Below are 23990 nucleotides of genomic sequence, written 5' to 3'. Positions count from 1 at the left end.
AACTGTAAAATTCAACAATCTGCACAAAAAGTTTCCACTAAATATACAATGACTTCAAGAAATCAGGCTGTTAATTATAACTATCATTACACAAAAGTTTGATTTGAGAGGTTTATCGAGATGAAATGATCTTGTTCATAGGTTGAATCACTGACTGAAATTGTTTTGGAGTACCACACAGTAACTAAGTATTACTGAAAACTTTAATCCTATTATAACGATCCCAAACAGTTTGAAGCAAAAAATGCTCTGTTAATCAAGTGAACAGATTATTAAGGCAATTACGGTAAAGGTATACTTTCAGGGTGAGTTTAAATCAGTCGTGAAGAATTTAAACTAGTTTTTATCCAATCAAATTGTAGCTTTTATTGGCGGTTTGTTTTTTGTAAAAGAAAACTATCACATCATTAGAAAATGTGAGCCAACTACACGTAATTAATAAACCTATAAATATCTGCTATTGGTTACTTTGCCTGTAAATCGAAAACAAAACACAACGAAATATAAACTCGTCCTTATGAATATAGTTGTTTATCTTTTCAAACTCTTATAAGGAATCAAAGAGACTTTTAGAAGTTATTTTATTGTTCCCAGATATGGTTAGGTATTTGGGGGTAAGGAGTGTGGTTTCAGTCATGAAATGACATCAACTATAGTATAAAAAAAGTTCAATAGTTTATACAGGTAAATTAATCTCATTCATAAAGACAAGAGGGGCTATGTGGTTAGGCAAAGATGGATAGTGGTAAGCAGTGGAATACAGGACGCACGTTTCGTCCTATTTGGGACTCGTCGGCTGGATGTACCTGCATCTCGGAGAGTTGATGTCCACTCCGGGACTCGAATCCAGTACCGTTCGCTAGCCACTATCCATCTTTGCTTAAAAAGCTTGGAACTTAAGGTTATATCGAGGCATTCCGCACAGGATGTACATATGCCTACATGAGATTGATCAATTGCAGTCCTAAATAACAATGGGAAGATACAAGTAAAACAACATCAAGTGAATTTAGACTATCTGATCAGTTCATCCATAAAATGTAGTCCCACCACGTTTAGGTTTGCTTCATGGTTAAGTGTTTAAGGTTAATATTTGAGGAGTGTCAGTTTTCATGTTATATAAAATCTACAGAGGCAGAGCCAAGCAGTCGATAGGTTGAACACTTTTATTTTCACTACGTAGTGGTAAAAAATAATTTTCTGCAACTATTTAAAATGTTTTAAACAGTAAAAACTGTATTTCTACAGCTCGTTATACATGATATTTAAATCTCATGCCAAATCCTAAAAGTCACATTCTCGGTTCTGATTATCTCATCCAGAAAGTATACTTCTGCCTCAGTCCTTTATCAATGGTTTGGGTTGTTTGCGCTGTTGTAACACTGATTATTTGATTGTGATTGAGTTATTTTAAAATAAATTATCTACGTCATATTATGGCTTTCTATGATTTAATTACGGTAGAACTATTATATGGATAAGTTTTAATAGCACACAATGTGACATAATATAATATATAGTTTTTTCATAGTTGACGAAAGCATTCAGTTCTTTCGTAATTTAGTTGATGAAAAGAAACAACGCATAACTGTTAAATTGAAGTTTCACCAGTTTATAATTACACAGAAGTTAGTGCAGTTTATAAATGATGAATCTGATATTCAGGGCGAGGGTGGACAATCCAATTGTTATCTGATGGCTATATTGTGAGAGACATGTGTGAGTGGGTTGTTGAAATTGAATTTTCTACCGAGTAACAATCGCCACCCTTATTTCCCTATTTTGTTCAGTCTGACCACCTATATATATATATATATATATATATATATATATATATATATATATATATATATATATATATATATATATATATATATATATATATATATATATATATATATATATATATATACTCATGTTGTAAACATTACCATTTAGCTTTTTGAAGCATGTTTTTTTTTACACAGTCTTAGGCTTCTTCCACCACATGGGTTATAGACTGAGTTGGAAACTTGATGTATTTGAATGGGACTGAAGAAAACAGTACCATGATCGTTTTGGTTTTCTTCGCCCATACGTGAGCAATAAGTCCGGTAAGGCGTTTAATGTACACGCGAAACGATCGAATTCTTATCTGTTCTTAATCTAATAATCAGAACTCCAAAACGGCCAAACAAGTACCATGTATTATTCTATCTTATTCAAATTTTAAAACTCATTTTATTACGCATATAAAATACAAGATGATGATCTATCATAAACGGCAAACCTCTATATTACATGACTAGGACATTTGTGTTACTCACATGAATAAAAGGTTTACTATTAACTGTTAGTAACTTATGAACGGAAACAGATATGGTAGCAGTTTATGTACTAAATAAAAGCTTACAATTAAAGCATTATTAAATAACTATAAACCAGTTGTTTAATAAATCCACGTTAAGTGTGTTGAGTGGTTTGAAATAGTCGTCAGAACACCCTAATCGACCTTGATTTCTTGCAAGTTAGTACCCGCCAACAAGGCGAACCTGAAATATTGAGGTCTCCGCTGCAGTCGGTGGGGTTCAGACTTGTTGTAATCGACTTTACAGCCTAAAATGCTACCATTACTTTACTAGAACCGCGAATGGCATCCTGTAGAACTGAGATACTTGCGATTTCTGTGAAGTTGAGTGACATAGCTACGAGTCCCACAAGGAATATCATTTTCCTCAAGACTGAAGACATGTTTGTTGACGAGTGTCAACTAACATAAAACTTTAGTGGGGCAGGGTTTTCTGCCAACTACTTATGACCACCTAACGTACTCTATACTTATTTTATAGTACTCAACATTTAGCAACTTCGAAATGTCATTGCTAGAATTCGACCAATAAAGGTGCGAAACTTTGGGTGATGTTCTCTGGGGAACCAGTATTTATACATATATATAGTGGACAATGTAAGGTCAATTAGTTTTTGGCAATTTATCAGTTGATAACTATTCCAGTTTTATTATGAACCATTTTCTGGATAACCTTAATAATCACACGATCACCTGATAATCGCTTGTATATCGTATTTTCAGATTTATTCAACCAAGCAATAATGATGTCCGGTTCTGATTTATCCCAATGGGCATTCAGTGACCCAGCCAAAGTTCGTACACGTTATTATGCAATTGAACTAGCTCAACGATTAAATTGTTCTTCAGTTCAAATTAATGCTATAAATGAATCACAACAATATATACGTAATGCTAATTTGCATCGCTCATATACGAATAAAACATTAAAATTGCCATTTGGTGAATCATATGTGAAACAACCTTTAACTATACCATATTCTGTACAAGTGGATGCATATGCATTAATTTATTGTTTAAGATATGAGAAAACTGCGGAACAAATTAATGATGCTGTCCTGTAGGTGTATTTTGATTTATTCTCCTTTTTGTTAAACTGAAATCTCGACAAATATTTTGCCTTTTTTTCCAAAACACAACTTATGAAGCATATTGAGTGAGTTGAATAAGTAAAAACTGATAATATACAAGAAACGACGATAAACATATTTACTTTCGCCAGCGCCTACTGTTTGGTTGGGCTGTTAGGATATCAGAAAGTAACAGTAGAACTAAACTATGCTGACAACCTAGAAAACCTCATCAGTCAAGTTATTTGTCGTTGAGTTCTGAATTTCGAGCAGAGATCCAAAGACCTATATCTTAAATCTGACTGGGATTTTTTTTGTACAGTTTACTTTTACAGAAGGTAACACTTGATCTGTGATTACGAAATAAGTTGACATTTGGTAAAAAAACAAGACTTCTTTACATACATACATTAATATGTCAAAATGATTGGTTGGTTTTCGTTGATTAGTTTAATGGAAGACTAGACTGTCCAAAAGGTTTACGTTTAGATTACGTGTTAATATAAATCTCTAGCAGAAAAATTTCCACCTCATCAATTAAGAGTCTGAAGTGATGATTTCTAATTTAATCACTTCTTAGCATAGAGTGAACAAATCATTATTGTTTTATGCTAAGTCATCTCATCCTCTGCAAATGGATTGAGTTTACAATGAACAGTGAAGCTAGTTAGAAGTTGAAGACGGGGTTATAAAAGAACAAAATTAAACATTATGTTTCAAACTGTAAAATGTTTAATTATATAAAGTCACAAATAAAACTATTTGATAGCTTTATTAAATAGAATTACAATGAAACTAACGTGATGAAAGCCAGTGACTTAGTAAAGATAATATTACTCATAAACTAAAGTGGTTCTAGCATAGTCAGTACACTTTCATTCTGTATAAGTGAATCATAGTCAGAAAAACATTATTACAATAGCCTTGTAAAGCGAAGTGAACGTAACATAAGCTTATAAGTATTGGTTGTTTGTATCTTTCCACTGGTGTTTAGGATTGTAATTGATTAGTTACTTATAAAATATGTGCATCCTGTGACGATCGCCTCAATATTGTCACTAAGTTATAAGCATTATTAATCGGAGATGGGTGATGGCTAGCAGTGGAATCCAGGACGCACGTTTTGCTGTATTTGGGACTCGTCAGCCGGATGTATGACCTGTTATTTAGTGATAATTATGAAGAGTTTCTAGGTTTCAGTGCTCATCATTGATTCCATTTAATATCGTTAACGATAACCTTCATATGTAGTTGCCTTCGATAATAATCATGTTTTTCGTTAAATTTCTGTATTTTAGGGTAAGTACTGTAATAGCTTTTATACCTTTTGGACAGACAAAGCAATTTAGTCTTTTTGAGTCATTTTGTAAACATATACTTGGCATAATCAATTAGTCACTTGTGACCTGAAGCGTTTTTATGTGTGTATGTATGTATGTGTGTGTATGGATATCTATCCCTTAGTTTATTCGTTATCCGTCTTTAGCTTGTTTTTATCTATCAGACTATAAATGTTAAATCACGTCTACTTAAATTATTTACTCAATGATGCTAATGTTTGTGCTTATTTTATTTCTATGCAAATGAATGCGTGCAATAAATTTTTCAAAAACATTTTGTATTTGACTTTTATTACGGCTGTTTTATAATAAGGATTAGCATAACCATGATATACGAAATTAAATAGGGAATTCGCGTATCATGCTTTATTCATCATTTTCGTCATTCATGAAGTCAGTACGATGCTATAAGATACTTTGAATTATCTATCATCATAGTTATTTAGATGTTCCCTTTCCAATTACACAAAAGTTGTAGTGCATCACTTTAATACTTGAGGAATACGATAAACATAAAACTATCACTAATTGTTTGCAAGCTGACCTCTAAATGCAGAAAGAATGTGTGTGAGTGTACGAGTATTAGTTATTTGGCAATTCGATGGAAAAATAATTTTCTGTAGATTTTGAGATGAGTGGTAAAGATGATAATAAATATATTTTCTTATTATATACTAAAATATGATGATGCCACAGTAAATTATCAGGATAAAACATTCATTCGTTGAATTGACTATTAGTACAGGGTTATCATGTGCTTATTATTGACTAGCATCAAATGGCAATACTCGCAGTTCCAGTGAGAAACCGTGACCAGTGGAGTTCAACCGTGTCCAGTGTGAGACAGTTACCCACAAAGACAATGGAAGATAGTCGCGCAATATCGTGGATTGGTTGAAGTTAGATACCGTTGGATCCCGGCTAAGTGGTCTAGAGGATAAGCGTTTGCGCGAAACCGAAGTTCCTGGGCACCATCAAGGAGTCCCATACTGGGACGAAACGGCCATTCAGTGCTTTCAAGTTTTCAATGGTGGTCTAACACTGATCGGTTTACGATCTCAATTGTACAATTAATTGTTTACACGGACTTTGCTAAGTTTATTTTGGTTCATAAGAATTTGATAAATTTATTTCATTAATAATCAACCGGCTGTTTGTGATCTTTTTGTAGTGAATTACACTCTCTTCCAGGAGCTCCATCATTTGTCTGGACACCAGTTGTTGACGGAATATCTGGTTTCTTCCCACGTACACCAGCTAAAGAACGTTCACTAGGTAATTTTGCTAAAATACCACTACTTGCTGGTGTTGTACAAGACGAAGGTTCGCTGGCATTAGAACACTTTTTATATCGTAAGAGTTGTTTTTTTGCAGATTTATATATATATATATATATATATATATATATATATATATATATATAAATGTAATAGTACTGTGTTGTTTCGTGTTTATGTACTAATTAGATATGATTTCAGTATTGATTGGATTATTGTCAATGAGGTATGTACGCTGCACAGTTGTTTTTTCTGATATAGAACTCTTCATTTTCAGTGAGTACCTTTGATCCCACCGTCTGGAGGTTAGATGTTCGTACACCAAACCGAAGTTCTTGGGTTTCATACCAGGTGGCGGGGTTGCTGATGCTCACTTCTGAGGAGTTTCATACTTGACCAAAGTAGCTGTTCAGTGTTTCAATGTTCTCAATGGTTTTCTAACCTATGTTGCTTCTTGATCTCAATAGAATCTAACAATCACCACAGCCACCACACCGATCAAGTGTTTCGTCTAGTGAAAGCAACCCTGAGCTATATACTCTGGATAATATAACCTAGTAATATCTTTAGTTTAGTTTAATTTAATGAAATCTCAGAAGTTATGATATTTTGCTTATTATTCTTTTGTAAAACAAGCTTGCAATTCATTGAATTTATTATATTCTTTATTTGTTTTTAACATCATAGAATTAGATCAATATGGTTACACAATTGAAAATTTTACAGATACTATTGTAAGACGTTTTATTGGTACCCTGTTAAATGATTTAAATGTTTTTCGACATAATCAAACTGCAGAAGAATTATATACACGTTATACATGGTGGTCAAATTTAGAGAATAATACTGCGCGATGGAAACGTACTGTTGACGTAAGTTTATGTAGATTTATATATGTACATATTGTCGATATGGTAGTATTTGCAACTCAATTGTTTTGTTATTATGTGATATTACCCGTAGTACAGGTGAAATGTCCATCTCAATACCGATAGATGAGTATAACCAGGGATAATTCTAATTATAAATCTTTACTTCAAAATTATGAGACATAGACTGTAAACAAAAACGTTTTCTGTAAGTTCTTGGTTACAAACTACATGTTTCTTCAACTGATTGCTTGTGTATGGTGGAAGAACTAAGTGATGAGATGTAGGATACTCAACACAAATACTAAACTGAATGGTGATAGGGTTTTAAACCACAACCTATTCATAAGAGCGATATTATGGTCTATATTGAAGTGATTTTAAAGAATGCTATTGGATGACTAGATTATGACATGAAATCAATTAGTAGGATAATTCACTGTAAGTCGGAGTCCAACCGGTACATTCAGATTATATCCCTTAAGTTTACAAGACTATTTTGATCTATAATATACAACTTTATATGATACAGCTTATACTTAGTAATAGTAGCAGAAATATGTTGATTATTTTTGCCGTTTTCTGTCAGTCATGAAGTTTCATATTACGTCACACTTTATATATAAACGTTTTTCTACCTACCACTGATATTACTATAATTTCGGACGCAGATTTCTGTTTAAATTACTTATTCCGATGATACATTAGAACAAACCTAGAATAACAAAATTTGCAAAAGATATAAACGGCCTAAAGAAGAAAGAGCAACAGTATGATTTGATACAAACATTTAAAATACTCTCATATTTGAAGTGGTATTATGAAGATTGATTTAACTTGTCAGTTGTATCTTTCTCTGATTGATCACATTTGGGGTGACATTGGAAACGAGTGAGTACTAGAGGATTATTTTGTTACAATGTGGAAAATCCCAGTGCATACATACCGCCCTTCCAGAAATCAAATCAAGAACCTTCAGGCATCGCTACAAACGCCTAACTATTAAAACCATTAGGTCGGGCTACAGGTTATGTCGTCACAAAACTCTCCCAACTAAAACTGCTATATTCGGTTCACTATTATATTGCTTCAAAATGTTCATGATGTTCTGGAGAGACGTTGTGAGTGATGTAGCTTACAGACGTCAACAGAGAAGCAGTTTTCTCTAGTTGGATTCGATAATCATTGTGCTATTTTGTAAATTGATTCAAGTTGGGATTGTCACTGAACTCTGATTTAGTAATTTCAATAATTGAGCATAGGCTTCAAGATTAGAAGATTCTTGATTCGATTTCTGGTAAAGTCGTAGGTAGGCACTTATGGGAAGTACCATATTAGGACAAAGCAGTTTTCTAGTGCTCTCTAGTTTCCAATGATAGTTCAGCTGAGATAAATCCTTATCGAATACAGCTTACAATTTTGATATATACGTTAAATTAACGAAGCTGAAACGGATGGATCAACGGAATATGACAGAAATCAGAAGTCAGAGATGCTATCAGACACACCTTATTATCCAAGATTTTTCCTAACTTTCTAAGGAAATTGGTTTATGTTATTAATTTAAAATAAGAAAGACATATTTAATGATGAGTTGTCTACGTATATTTGACTCAATATAAATAGATAAAAATTTCCTGTTCACTCTTAGTTTTCTCACTCAAGTAGCTAGTTAGGCTGGCATATAAAAGGGTTTTATATCAGTATCAGACTCAAACAATTGCACAACATCACATGTATTCGAAATATAGCCAATGATCGTAATAAGAGGGATTAAATACAAGATGTATTTTATTAACCATAGTTATGTAATTGATAAACCAATAAGTAAACATGATGAATACTCTTCCATTTGTTCGGTTAAGATAATAAGGAATTTAATGATTTTATTTTTTTACATAATCTTACTGATGTTTGCATTAGCTGAACAAAGTCCCATAACAACCAATTCCAATAACCTAACTAAAATCCAAACACAATACTCCAAATATTCAGTCATGTGACAGTTGACCATGAACATTCAAAACTTGATATATTGAATTTAATTAGCACATTACTAATCAGACAAACATGGTATTGGTCAGCACTAACTATTGAAAACGGAATATACCCATTAATATATTAAATAAGAAAGAATGGTTCAGTGAAGAGCACTCTTTTAGGAGAATTCATTTTCAAAACTATACAATAATACTGATAATAAATTTCTGTTGGATATGGTGACAGTGAGGTAGAATAAACAAAGGTATTGAAATTTTTTTAAAACAGGGAATCTAATAATCCAATCATCGAAACAGAAATAAACCAGTTGAGGGGGAGGTAGAAGATTTAAGGAAGATGGAAAGGGAAGCAGATGGCTATAAAGGAAGAAGAGTATGGAAAGAAAAGAACTTATAAGACATTAAGACTATGGTAGAAAAAAGATTGTAATAATCTCTTTTGGACAGATAATTCTGGTTTACCCAGATGTATGGCTATTACTTCGGCAGTGCTAAGAAGATGCAATCTAATTGTCTTTGAAAGACTTCTACTTACCTTGTAGTTGACTTTGAACTCAGAGTCTGTCTTGATTAAGTGACCTGTGTTCACAAGGTGTTCAATTATTGAACGTCTTATTGAACCGTTTCCTCCTATTCTTAGCCACGCTGGATAATGTTGTTGAATTCTTCTGGATCATGTTTGTCGATTCACATATTCCCAAATCAATTATATAAGAATTTACGTTCAAGTAAATTACAAACAAATGTTTCAAATGTCATTCGACTGTCGAAATAATGTATAAATAATTGTCAAGATAAACTGATCAATTTAATTCAATTACATACTGAAGCATTGCCTATATTAACAAAAATATCTATAGTCTGCTATATTGGTTTTATCAAGGACTGAACTTGAAACATCGACAAATGATGGATATTACACTGTACAGTTTAATTCACTTAGCATTTATTCCCTGGAAGCTAAATATTATCTATGTCTATAAACTCCGCCTGGAGCCACTCTGGTCCCATACCCGGATGAAGGAGGGGGTTGGCGACCCAAGCCCGTAGGAAACTAACTCGCCAAAAAACACTAACCAAATAAAACATTCAGTAGAAATGTTGAACCTCATCAACTGTGCTGTATAATTTTTATTTTTCATTGTGAATTTTTATGATCTTGAACAAATTTCATCTTTTAAATCTTTGTTAGTTGGTTGAAATTTCAAGTTTCTTTTATAATTAAATGGCTGTTTTTCTCTTTGAATTATTTCACTTCATTTATTTATTGAGATACTTATATCCACATAAGTAGCATATAACGATAGTCAGGAATAGAATGTATTTCAGTTAAAGATCGAGAAGGAAGGAACGAGAACGGAAAGCAATTGGTATGAAAATGCAGGATCAATGAAATCTGAGACGATGGACAGATATTTGCCAAAGAAGCAGTCCGATTTGAGACAGTAAATTAATATTTTGCAAATTAAGTATTTACTGTATGGTTCTCAGATTTTAGTGAGATATTCTGTAATTTCCTGTTCAAGTACATTCGACTGTCTCCACTCGTGTTCTTGTTCACTACAATAGTAGTTCGGTTAATGGTAACAATGATTTAGTGTAACGTCCTGTTTTTATGAAAAAAAAGAATATTAAAAATTAGTGGTCGTTATGACTAAAAAGGTACAAGGTCAGAGTTACCGTCAAATTTTTAAATATCTATTTCATTTTCAAGAGTTATTCATTAATATAAACTAATCACCACGACATATTCGAACAAAAACAAAATTTGTACTTTGGAAGTTTCGATGGTTAGTTATGATTAATTGAATTCAATCATTTAAGGAGTGAGGCAAATGAAGTTTATGATATCACGCTTTATCATAAATTGATTGAATTGAAAGATTTCGACCATTCGTCTGTAGTTAATGCTTTCGTGTTTGTTGTTGAAATTTAAGATCCGACACTCCGCTATAAATAAAGGTATCAGCGCTAGTCTCACTGGCATCATGCACTAGAACGAAACCATTGTATTGAGTGCTCAGTCATATTCTGTGAATCATCTGAAACAACTAGCAAAAATCTTGGCACAAAGTGGACTTATTTTATTTCGAATAATCTAAGTCATCCATATATATATATATATATACATTTCACAATGTAATTTGGTGTAACATGAATAAATACTAATCCGTGAAAAACGTTAGCTGAAGAATATTAGCTACTTACTAAAAAAAGTAGTATGTTTATTAACAAAAATATTTGAGAGTTTATAATCAATTATTTTATTCACATTTTAGTTGGTTTCAGATATGGAAATTATATCACCATTAGATTCTATTGTAAAATATCATTCAGTCTATTCACCGTCAGTTTACTTCTATGAATTTTCCTATTCCAGTCCAAATGACAAACAAGCAACACCAGAAATCGGCAAGTTTATCAAATACATAATTGAAATTTATGAATTATTTATAAATTGATGTGTATTATTTTGAAATAAACAAGTCAATTACCACTTATAAATCTCTTTTAAATTTAAGGACAAAATATTACGAGCCGATGAAAGCTAGACCACCATGGAAAACTTAAAGTTAAGGAACCTTCTTTGAAGACTGACATTCCTATTTTTTTTGTATCGGAAGCAATTTGGCTAGGAAAAGATGTGTAGGTGGTTTTCTTGTCACAGTAACCTCAGTTCGGATACTTCTGAAAATTCAGGAGTACTGGACAGTTTTTTCGTCCTAGTATGGGGTTCATCTGAAGTGTACACCCACGACTGTAACATGACAATTATATCTTACAGCCACTTTTTAATAGTCAGACCACTGAGTTAGAATTTCCCAGCATACCATTCTCAACTTCAATCCATTTACGAGACAATGTATTGAACTTGTCTTCTTTCACTGTTACATACCTTTTCTTTCTAAATACTAAGAAATGGAGTGATTTTTTCGGTCTTGTAAGCTTTGGTAATTCTGAAAGCGTTCTATATTTTATTGACGTATCTCATATGTGCTTCACTTATATCAATTACATGTTCTGCTTTGCGAGTAACAAATCACTATGTATTGACCACTTTTATGTTTGACTTGTTTTTTGGTACTGACCGATTTCTATTAATCAGGTTGTAGTGTTGCCACTAATCTGATTGACTCGATATCGGGTACTATATTTTGATGCTAGTTTGTTGGAGGTAGTACTCAGGAATTTATACTTGACTTAAGTTCGTTCAAGTTGATACTCATCAACAAGGCATACTTTCAATCTCGAGGGGACGTCTTAATATGATTTACTTGACGTTGAATCAATCAGACTAGTTGGCACATAACATTTTCCTTGATGAAATTAGATTCAGAGTAGACAAACACGGCATTGGTCACTTTTCAGTGATCAATCAGTGTAAATATCTCTCTTTTGTCTTGAGTGGTACAGTAGTAATATATAAGACTGTGGACCTCGTTGACGCCTTCTTAAATTTCACTGGAAGCATCAGTTCTCTCAAGACTGCATGCACATATTACTAATAAGTGTCAACTAGCACGAAACCTAAGCTATTCATTTTTTCCTATCGGCTAACCTTAACCGCCTTACATGATTTGTTTTTCTTTCACGTCAACTTTGAATTTTAAGCACAATTGAAATATCAGTGGTTGAGATCATGAATCAATTGAAGCTAGACCGCTATGAAAAACCTGAAAGCACTGGACGGCTGTTTCGTTCTATTGTGGGACTCCTCAGCACCTACGATCTCGCCTCGCGAGATTCGAACCCAGGACCTGTCGGTCTCGCGCGCGAGACTATAGCACTGAGCAGGCATCCAACGGAGTTAGTGTCTAGCTTCAACCAATCCAAAAAGTTGAGATACATATCCACCATAGTATTCTGTGAGTTATTATCTCACAACAGACCCGATTGAACTCCATTGGTCACTGCTTCTCACTAGAACTACAGGAAATTAAAATATTTATATATATTACGCTTAGACATGTTTTAAAAATTATCTTCCCTACTGGTTAATTAATGCACAATGATTTTACTGCAGATCGGGTCGGTTAAACTGTAAAAACCTTTGCCTTCAGGATGTCTTTATTCGAGTCAAAAAACTGTAATCATCTTGAAACAAACTTTTTCACAGCATAGATGTCTTATAAATTTATTTCGATAAACAGTATGCTTACAACTAATTAGCATATCTGATTGAATTCGATAGTCACATGTGAGTTTTATGCAGATAAACGCATCGGTGTGGTGGTAATTCTAGGAAGCATGGAATCAAGGCGTTCAGATCAATGAGCGACCGATAGGCACACCTGTTTATACTTGATCTACTAATCCATTCGAGAAAGGTTAAGTAATAAATAAACTGGCCAAAGATCTAAGGGGCAAAACAGTCAACTTGAACACGGTGATATCTGAAAACGATGAAATCTACGAGGATAACCAACGACAATCAAGGCCATAAGCGCAAACTTCACTGCATGAAGTAGGTGCTGACGATATTACGCAAAACGACAACGAGAGCTTTTCAATTAAATCATCTAGCTCAGTGAACGCAGCAATACTAGAAGATAACTACATTATCTTGTAAATCAACAATAACACTTCATGGTATGTTAGGTGGTGTTAGTTTCAGTATAAGGTAATTACGGTGAATCATTAGGTATATTCGATTTGGACTGTAATTTATGAAAAAAAGAGTCTAAAACTTGTATAATGAGTTTGAAATAACAGTGTCAAATTTTCATGCGATAGTATCATTGGTCAACATGTGACTCACAGTGTTGATTTCATATCTTTTCTCTGTCACAACAAAAACAACCTATTTATAGCTTATTCACAGAACTCATTGTGTTTTCTTCTTTTCACTCTATAACTGTTCGTTTCGATTAAATTCACTATAAATAGTTATTGTGTATTTTGATTAAGTGATTTTCTATATGATTCGAAGGTAATTTTCATTAATCAGAGCAATAAATAGTTAACTGGAGAACTTTCGAATCAAGAAAGTCAGGAAGAACTGAATAACTTCTTCGCCCTAACTTACCCCCCCCAAATCCTGGTACGTCAAAGAGTGGGGAGAGTCAGCTCTCTCTCTCTCTCGAATTGTTCTCATATGGCCACGTGCACAAAACAACTGTCAGGGAAGTCCTACTCACTGCTTTCTCGCGGCGGCGGTGTTGTTTACGAAAATGAGAGTACGAAAAGAGAATGTCCTGTGCTCTAACCGGGTTGGTGGATATGGAGGATCCACCTAGGGGAGTTGGAAAACCTTGATGGGTTCTACGATCCTAAGGAAGCAAATGGCGTATGAACCTATTGTTGGTTACCAGATACCATGGGACTGTATCTCCTGACGCTGCTCCACCATTTTGTGGGTCAGACTTTCAGGTCAAAGGTTCGGGGAGTGGTCCCCCATGAAAAACATCTTCTTCGGTTTGGGCGCTTGGACAGTATTCTAGCTCAAATATAAATTGAATGATGAGTGTACTGCATATATATTTTGTTGCTCCACCTTACCAATGTTTAAGTGTTTAAATGAATAAATAAATAAATCAGTAGTGTTCATTCACGATGCTGAATGAAATTGTGATATTATAGTGTTTATGTTTCTAACGATAAGACTAGATTTTCAATCTTAATTCACAGTAGCACCCTCTTATTCAATGTCATTCACAAGTTTAATGCCTTACTTTTAACTTGGTTTACTCTGTAGTTAAGAGTTACCCATTAAAAATTCAAGGAATTCATTTCAAAGCTAGTTGACTTTCTTTGTTTTTCCAAAGTTGATATGTTAATATGTGATACTAATATCCAAATGGGTAATCAATGAACCAGAATAGCTAAAATTATGCTGGAATGTTGGAGATGTGCAGTTTCAAGTGGATGTATTTAATTGTATTCTCTGAGTTCAGTAATTAAATTCCGAAGCTTTATTTGTCATTCTGATCATCATTAGAATTTATTTCAATTAGACGTGAGAGGTTTAACTATTTCTCAAGAGCTTATTCAACGTGTTGTGATGATACTCTCGGTAGCTTGGGATCTTTGGAAGCTTTATTGGCTTCATTACCCTCGCATTAATATTGAATACTTTGTTTGGTTGACCTCTGAATACATAACTAATTAACCACTTACCCCATAATTTAGTATATAAGGTCTATATTGATATGTCTATTGACTAAAGATTGAAATGAATGCCATGTATTCAGAACGTCTCTAGGATACTTTGCATTTTCTTGATTTAGAATCCGAATGTTTTCTCAAATGAATTCATATCCAATCTATGGATAATTCAGATACGAATTTATTTTAGAAAAATCAAATATTCTGACAAAACATTGTTGTTTAGTTGATATCAGTGAAAAATATTTAATAAGTTGACATATATACTACTGATGAACATGATCCATTAAAGAATATTCACAGTAGTATTTGATAAACAATAATCACATTGCATTACTTATATTTTTAGGAATTTATCATGGAATTGAATTGCCTTTTCTATTCGGATTCCCTTTTATGAATAAATCAATTTGGCTAACATTATTCGGCGAGAATAATCCGTTACCCCGATGTGTATCAGACAATTATGTTTATCCATATGATACAAATATCAGTGAATATTTATTGGATTTATGGGCAAATTTTGTGAAATATGGGTAAGTTGTTGAATAAAGATTGAAATGGGATAACAGTGTAACAGCTTTGTAAGATTTCAGATACACCTTCCTAACGAACGTTAACTAACATGAAACACGGATCCGGGGGCTGTTGATGATTGCCTCTACTTACTTAACAGCCAAAAATAATTCATCATGGAATCGAGTCACTTAAAATGAAGCCCGCATTGCAACGTCGTCAGACAGAATTCTACCAGTACTAGTAAATATACAACCCAGGACAATAGTAACTATTATGGTCGGTTAGTGTAAACATTTATGACCTACAGGTCAGTCACAACTCGAATAGTTCTGTACCGACATATCTGGCTGTGGAAATGGCGACTCTGGTTCATATCCCATAGGGAATATCAACTCAGTCAATAATTGGGATATGTAAAACTGGGAAATGCAAACTAGCATAAAATGATTCCAAAGAGAAAACTAACTGTACGTACTATTTAAGTATTTATGATACTTCATTTATTACCAATTTTTATTATATCAGTAATAATAATTATCATCTTAAACTTTTAGAAATCCAACTCCACAGAATGTGAAAAATATTAAATGGCCAAATTTTAAACAACCGGAAGAAGCTTATCTTCACATTGAATTGAATAGTTCAATTAAATATCATTATAGATCTTCAGATATGGCATTTTGGCGATATCGTTTTGAAGAATTAGCCGAACCTGTACCAGGTAGTTTCTGAACATTTTTTGCGCGCATTATAAAGGAGTCCTCAGCCAAAGACTTTCTCTGACGAACAATGGTAATCAATAAAAGAGCAGGTTTAAAAAATTCACGAGTATTCAGACTAAAATATATCGTTAGTTCATCACGTCTGGGCTCACAAATTCACCAAAGACGAAAACAAGGTCCTTTGAGTCCTGAGGTTAACTCATGTCGCTACTGACAGTCCGATTTAGCCAATATATGTACGTCATATGAATGGGAAGGTTTAATTACCAAATCACGTTTCAACGTATCCAAATCATAAGTACACAAACGATTGTCCTTCTGAACGAGATAAATAAGCGTAGACCTTGGGTAGGCTTTATTGGAAAGAGTATCTCTTTCACAATTTCTCACCATTTGCTTTTTAGATGTCATATGTTCACAAGCATCTGATGTATATGCTCGCTCAACATATCAGCACGTAACTGTTACATCACAATTCCAATAACGACTCATTTGTATGATTTCTTCACTTAGTAAGGGATACGAAGAAGCTAATATCAAAGAATAAAGTTGACTAAAACACGAAAATACATGTTAAACAAGCTCAATTACATAACATCTAATCACTTAAAGAGGAATTCATTGGTAATATTAGCTTAAAACAGTACATGATTTTTATGAAATGTTGGTTAATCAACTCTCGTCAGAATGATAACAGCGCATAAAGCTTAATTTCATTCGTAATGGTTTGGATTATCCAGTTGTTGATATTTTGACTGAATTTTGGTTAGTCTTAATTGGTATATCTTTCTAGTTAGCGTTTTTTTAGCGAGTTAGTTTTCTACTGGATGGGGTCGCTAACTCCATGCCCAACCCTTGGGTTGGGACCGGCAGTAACTCTGGGAGAGCTGCAGGTGGAACTCATATGATGAACTACAGTGCAAAGTCGTGGATAGAGGACAGCTGACAGATGCATTCCAAGTAAGGACCGGAGTTAGACAAGACTGTCTACTCTCTCCCTTCCTCTTTCTTCTGGTGGTCGACTGGATTATGAAGACCTCGACATCTGAAGGAAAACACGGAATACAATGGACAGCTCAGAATCAATTAGACGATTTGGACTTCGCAGATGACCTAGCCGTCCTATCACGTACACACGAACAGATGCAGATGAAGACAGCTAGTGTAGCAGCAGTCTCTGCATCAGTAGGCCTCAGCATACACAAAGGGAAAACTAAGGTCCTCAAATTCAAAGCGGAGAACAGCAATCCAATGACTCTTGATGGCGAAACTCTGGAAGATGTAGAATCCTTCACATACCTGGGAAGCATCATCGATGAACAAGGAGGATCAGATGCAGACGTAAAGGCGAGGATTGGCAAAACAAGAACAGCATTCCTACACTTGAAGAACATATGGAACTCAAAACAACTTTAAACCAATATCAAAGTCAGAATCTTCAATACGAACGTCAAGGCAGTTCTACTGTATGGAGCTGAAACTTGGAGAACTATAACAACCACAATCAAGAAAGTACAATTATTTATAAATAGCTGTCTACGCAAGATACTCAACATCCATTGGCCGAATACTATCAGCAATAGCCTTCTGTGGGAGAGAACAAACCAACTTCCAGCTGAAGAAGAAATTAGGAAAAGACGATGGAAACGGATAGGACATACATTACGCAAATCGTCAAACTGCATCACGAGGCAAGCCCTAGTAACTTGGAATTCTGAAGGGAAGCGGAAAAGAGGAAGGCCAAAGGACACATTGCGTCGGATAATAGAAGCAGATATGAAAACGATGAATTACAACTGGACGGAGCTAGAAACGATTGCCCAGGACAGGATTGGATGGGGAATGCTGGTGAGCGGCCTATGCTCCTTCACGAGGAGTAACAGGCGTATGTAAGTTAATTGGAAATCCTAAGCAGATTGCCTTGATACAATGATTATGACATAAGTTAGTCTTAGAATGAATGTAATGTGGTAGTAGTGGAATTCAGGATGCGTATTTCGTCTTATTTAAGACTCACCAGTCGATTGTATGTATATCTCAGAGATGAAATTCATTCTGAGATCCAGGTACGTCCAACTGACGAATCCCAAATTGGATGAAACAGGTACAGTGGATACTATTGTTAGCCACATCCCATAAATTTAATACTCATACAAAGCCGTTAGAATAAACTGAATAGTAGATCACAACTAATATAAATAAAGAGGCGCTTATAATAGATTTACACAGCTCATTTTCAGAATAATCCTACACATTTAAAATCATATTTTAATGCCAAAGCGGATAGACAGGACTGTAAATGTAAAAACTGTTGATCATATGCAATACATATCCTAAACATCTGAGTTGGTAAAGATTCATCACTTCATTATCTCATTTGACAAGTATATCGCCTTTCCATCACATTACATCATATCCCTCCAACTTAGGACAGTTATCAATATCGCAAGTGACTACACCTACATAATCATATGAGTAATTATCAATAAGTAACAATTACGATCGTGAATTGCTTGAGGTTAGACATTAACACCGTTAAATCCTGGTTCTGCGGTCTAGAGATTAAGCATTTTGACGCATGGCCAGAGGTCTTGGTTCAGATTCCCACGTATGGGTTTGTGGATGCGCACCACTGACGAGTCTCACACTAGGATCGGATGGCCATCCAGTGCTTCCAGGTTTTCAATGGCGGTCTAAGATCATTTTGTGATTTAAACTTTAAAATTACGATATTAGTCGAAGGGGTTTTGTAGAGATTGGTTTAATTTGTAGATTATATCCGTCTCAACTTGATCACCGTTCGGTTTGTAGCGTTTGCAATCCGCAAATTATATTATTTTATTGATTGATATAATTTTTTTTCTGTCAATTTTCTAACCATTTCTCTACATCGCCCTCCCCAACTTGGCAATATTAGCATCTCCACCAATTTACTACTATCCTTTAATTAATGTACGATTGACTACACTGGTATTAGGTTGTCTTCTCAGTGTTGCGTTGATTAGTTTAATCATAATTATTGTGTTACTGATGAAACGTCCACAACCAAAACAATTTAAATCAAGTATACGTCATAGTACACCGGGTAGTGAATTTCATTCATTATTGAAAGATTCATTTTCTAATCGTAATGTTTATTCAACCAAAATGTCAACTATTCCTTGGACTCAACCGCCAACAACAACGACAACATCAATCTTACAACCGTTAACAATAAGACCAACATTAAAACCACCACCAAAACTACCGAGAATAAGTTCTTTCGCTTATCTTAAATCCAATGATCAGATTAGACAAAAACAATTGAGTTTGTCTAATTCAACAACATCATGTACAAGCTACCACATATCATTATATTCTGAAGAGAAATTTCCTAACAGATTATCAACTAAACAGAATAATACTAATAAACATCCACTACCTCCCCCAGTACCATCAAACCGTGTAAAATCCGCATCTGGTTCTTCGAATGCATCATTGTCATTGATATCATCCTCATCATCCTCACCGACGTTGGGATCGTCAATGAGAACTTCAAAATTACACAGTCAAAGACAAATAAAACACAAACATGATAAAAATAGATTATTACATGGAGATGATCATGATGTTGTAATGAATCGGAAAGAATCGAAATCATCTGATCGATTATTGTACACAAGACACACGATGAAAAATAATAGTATTGCCCTTCCGACTACAGATATACATAATAATAATTATGATTACAATCCATATGTTACAGATGTTTAATGTTAAAATTTATAAATTAAACTGTATATGGTAATTTTGATTAAGCCTGACTGGTGCATTTCTATCGTCATTTTTTATCTGTTAAGTTAAACTCGCATGTTCGGTTTAATGTCCAAAAAGAAATTGAGTGGTACTTTAAAGGGTGGTTAATGTTCTCTATTCTAATATGGTTGACTTCTGTTTATTTTTTATTGTGTATTTATCAAAATGTTGATACTGTTCTCCGCCTCTCAAAATATGGAATTGTCTTATTTCTTTCAGGAGTATGTATTAATGTTTTTGTTAAGAAAAGATAACTGGAATATTAATTTCATGTTGTGTTATAAAAAATTTACCTGCTATCTTGCAAATCAAAGTACAATGATGTATACCAGCGCTAGAGTTGTTTCTATTAACCGACTATGATCTTTGGAACCACAACCAGTTCAGTGAATCGTTATTAATTCCATCGTCCTAACGTATGTATTTATATATATAAGCCATCCTCTCTAAGAAAGGAATATAACAGCATACAACTGATTGATTGTCGAATTGTAACTAATGTTGTACCCTTTTTAGTGTCAATTCCCGATCGAAGCTGCTACCTTGGCGCGGTGGCCGGGCTTGCCTATCGTGATGACCCAACCGAGCTATATTGGCTGGAACGTATGTTACTGTAGGTTCTACCATGCCAGGCAGGTCGATTGGAAAACGGTAAGACTAAAAGCAGCAACCCAAGGTCTGAGGGCGAAGTCGTACTGCTGACTGTAGAGGGGTGTGACAGCAGTAAGGTGTTTCCCTCGGACAACCAGCATCTGCGGCGATGCTGCCTTCCCACAAGAAGGGGTGGGGTTAGCTAAGGTCGACCCTAAAAATGTCACACCTCACCTTACCTCGCGGATTTCCGTCTCCGGCAATAAGGCCGTTTAAAGAACGGAGATAATACAATAAAAAACTCCCACGATATGGCCGTGCGCGACCGGCCTCAAGTTGTCCTTTGGGCTCTGCAGTCACGCTCCCAGATCGTTAGGGCCAACACTAATCCAATTTCCTTTTCAGGTTCCTCAAGAAATACCCTTCCACTGTGTGGGCAGCCGGGAAGTGATATCAGTCCTCATACCCGTAACAGCACACGAGACCAAGTTGGTCACATTCGAATCCACCCCACACCTCCTAATAACTCTCTTATCTCCATGACTAACCCTCCTCACGTCTCTTTATCACCTCGAACCGCTAGGGCAAACGATTCGAGTACGTAGAACGCTATTCCTGGTCTCCCGAAACCACGCTCTAAACTACACGTAGGAGCTTTTAACGTCCGAACACTTTGCTAAATAGGACAACAGGCTTCCTTAGCTAGGACTTTAGAATCTCGCGCCATCGATGTGTGCTGCGTCTCCGAAACGCGCATACAAGATCCGAGTAGCGTCATTCATCTGACCTCACCATGCCAAAATAAAGAACCGACTCGATTTACGCTTCGTGTATCTGAAAGCCCTGATTCTGCTTCCCGTGGCCTCGCCGGCGTAGGTATAGCATTGAGTCCTAGGGCAGAACTAGCTCTCTTAGAGTGGATCCCAGTAGACAGTCGTTTGTGCGCTGTCCGACTGAACGGAACAGTAAGAATCCGGAAAGATAGGGACACTCGACGTTGCCTCTTCTTCGTCTCTGCCTATTCTCCCACTGACTGCAGCTCAGATGATGTAAAAGATGAGTTTTACAGAAAGCTTTAGGACCTTCTCCGAAAAGCTAAGCGCTCGGATGTAGTAATAGTGGCCGGTGACTTTAATGCTCAAGTAGGTAAACTAAGCGATAGGGAAAGACACCTAGGTGGATCTTATGGTGTCGTGGCTCAAAGAACAGATAATGGCGACCGTCTGTTGCAGCTATGCTCAGATAACCGCCTGTTCCTTGCAAATACTAACTTTAAGCATAAGAAAAAACATCTTTTAACATGGCGACCCCCTAATTCGTCCCAACGTTGGACCCAAAAAGATCACATCGCTATCAGCCACCGATGGAGGGGCTCGGTAGAAGACTGTCGCTCATTCTGGAGCACATGCCTAGGTTCAGATCATGCTCTAGTGCGAGCGCGTATTTGCTTGCGCCATGTATGTGATGTCCACCCCGATGCAGCATGGAATGATATCCGAAAAGCTGTGGAAACAGCAGTGATATCTGCTAGTAAGGTAAACCAGAAGGTTAGAGAGCAACACTGGATCTCAGCAGCATCTATCGCACTGATAGATGCTCGAAAACTCATTCCACCTGGCCCAGAACATAATGAAGAGCGGAGTCAGCTTAAGCGCAAGCTGACAAGAAGTCTACGCAATGATCGTGAACAGTGGTGGGTAGCGAAAGCAAGAGAGATGGAAAAGGCAGCGGCAATAGGTAATAGCAGACAATTGTTCAGACTTGTTAAGGAAACCGGTATTTGGAACCCGACTGTTAGCGAAACAATCTCAGAGAAAAATGGACATATTATACATTCTCAATTCAGGAGATTGGATCGATGGAAAGAACACTTCAGGGATCAGTTCAACTGGCCTTCAGCCACACTTCGGTTTCCCACGATCTCTAGTCAACCTGAATGGCAAGTTAATGTAGGTCCTCCGTCTCTTTACGAATTTGAAAAAGCCATAGGAAATCTGAAACGAGGGAGAGCACCAGGCCCTGACAGGTTTACTCCTGAGATTTTTAAGGATGGTGGTCCAGTATTAGCAGTGAGATTAACTGAGGTCTTAGGTAGAATTTGGGAACTGGACGTAATCCCATCTGACTGGTCTCAATCACTGATTGTGCCAGTCTATAAGAAAGGACAAAAGTCCTCTTGTGACAATCACAGAGGAATCAGTTTGACTAATATAGTGTCTAAAATATTAGCTTTAATAATACTTCGACGCCTAATCAAAGCTCGTGAAGAGCAGACTAGAGAAAATCAGGCTGGTTTTCGACATGGACGTGGTTGTATAGACCAGATATTCACACTACGTCAGGTTCTAGAACACAGACACACATTCAGACGCCCCACAATGGTAGTATCTCTCGACCTTAAGGCGGCATTTGACTCTGTTGATCGTAAGGTTCTATGGCAGTTTTTGCCACTGTAAGGAGTACCAAAGAACTACATTAACCTTATAAAGCCTCTCTACTCGAACACAACTGGTAGAGTGAGAGCTTATGGCGAACTGTCATCAGAATTGATTACCTCAAGTGGTGTTCGTCAGGGCTGTCCACTCTCCCCATTCTTGTTCAACTTTGTGGTCGACGTACTTTTAGAGATAACACTCTCCTCATCTAAATTTCCAGGGGTTGAACTTCTACCGGGAGGTTCACTTGTTGACTTAGAATATGCCGATGACATAGTTTTATTTGGCGAAGACGCTGACAAAATGCAGAGTCTTCTGACCACTCTAAGCAACAATGCAAGCATGTTCGGGATGCGATTCTCTCCCTCGAAATGCAAAATGTTGCTTCAGGATTGGGTTACATCGACACCCGAACTAATGATAGAGAGTGAAGTAATTGAGCGTGTCGACCGCTTCATTTATCTTGGAAATCTCATCAGCCCTTGTGGTCTGGTGTGTGACGAAATCTCAGCACGGATACAGAAGGCTCAACTAGCTTTTGCCAACCTGCGTCATTTATGGCGTAGGCGAAATATCCGTCTATCAACCAAAGGACGGGTTTACTGAGCAGCAGTTCGTTCCGTCCTACTTTATGGCAGTGAAACATGGCCGGTAAGAGTAGAGGATATCCGTAGGTTACTAGTATTCGATCATAGGTGTCTTCGAAACATTGCTCGTATATCATGGGACCATCGAGTAAGTAATGCAGTTGTTAGGAAACGGATACTAGGTAAGGATGGCAAGTCAATTGATGACGTAGTGAAACTTCACCAGTTGAGATGGCTGGGACACGTGTTACGTATGCCCAACGACCGACTGCCTCGACGTGCGATGTTCAGTGGTATAGGAGTAGGTTGGAAGAAAGCTAGAGGCGGCCAGAC

The 23990-nt window shown here is 35.9% G+C and overlaps 1 protein-coding gene across 1 annotated transcript in view; it reads left to right on the top strand.

Moving 5' to 3' along the window:
- The window catches only part of MS3_00010569 (uncharacterized protein), a 36834-nt gene extending 16524 nt beyond the window's left edge, over nucleotides 1-20310 (top strand). The window contains exons 6-12 of the mRNA XM_035731541.2: nucleotides 3071-3407; nucleotides 5929-6110; nucleotides 6722-6906; nucleotides 11183-11315; nucleotides 15358-15544; nucleotides 16082-16248; nucleotides 19167-20310. Coding sequence (XP_035586054.1) covers nucleotides 3071-3407; nucleotides 5929-6110; nucleotides 6722-6906; nucleotides 11183-11315; nucleotides 15358-15544; nucleotides 16082-16248; nucleotides 19167-20002 — 2027 coding nt within the window. The 3' untranslated portion in view covers nucleotides 20003-20310. The remainder of the gene's footprint in view (nucleotides 1-3070; nucleotides 3408-5928; nucleotides 6111-6721; nucleotides 6907-11182; nucleotides 11316-15357; nucleotides 15545-16081; nucleotides 16249-19166) is intronic.
- The last annotated feature ends 3680 nt before the right edge of the window (nucleotides 20311-23990 follow it).

The sequence above is a fragment of the Schistosoma haematobium genome, chromosome 3 (genome assembly GCF_000699445.3).
Source record: "Schistosoma haematobium chromosome 3, whole genome shotgun sequence".
NCBI lineage: Eukaryota > Metazoa > Platyhelminthes > Trematoda > Strigeidida > Schistosomatidae > Schistosoma > Schistosoma haematobium.
The sequence above is the reverse complement of the archived record's forward strand: the minus strand, read 5'-3'. Positions and strand labels throughout refer to the sequence as shown.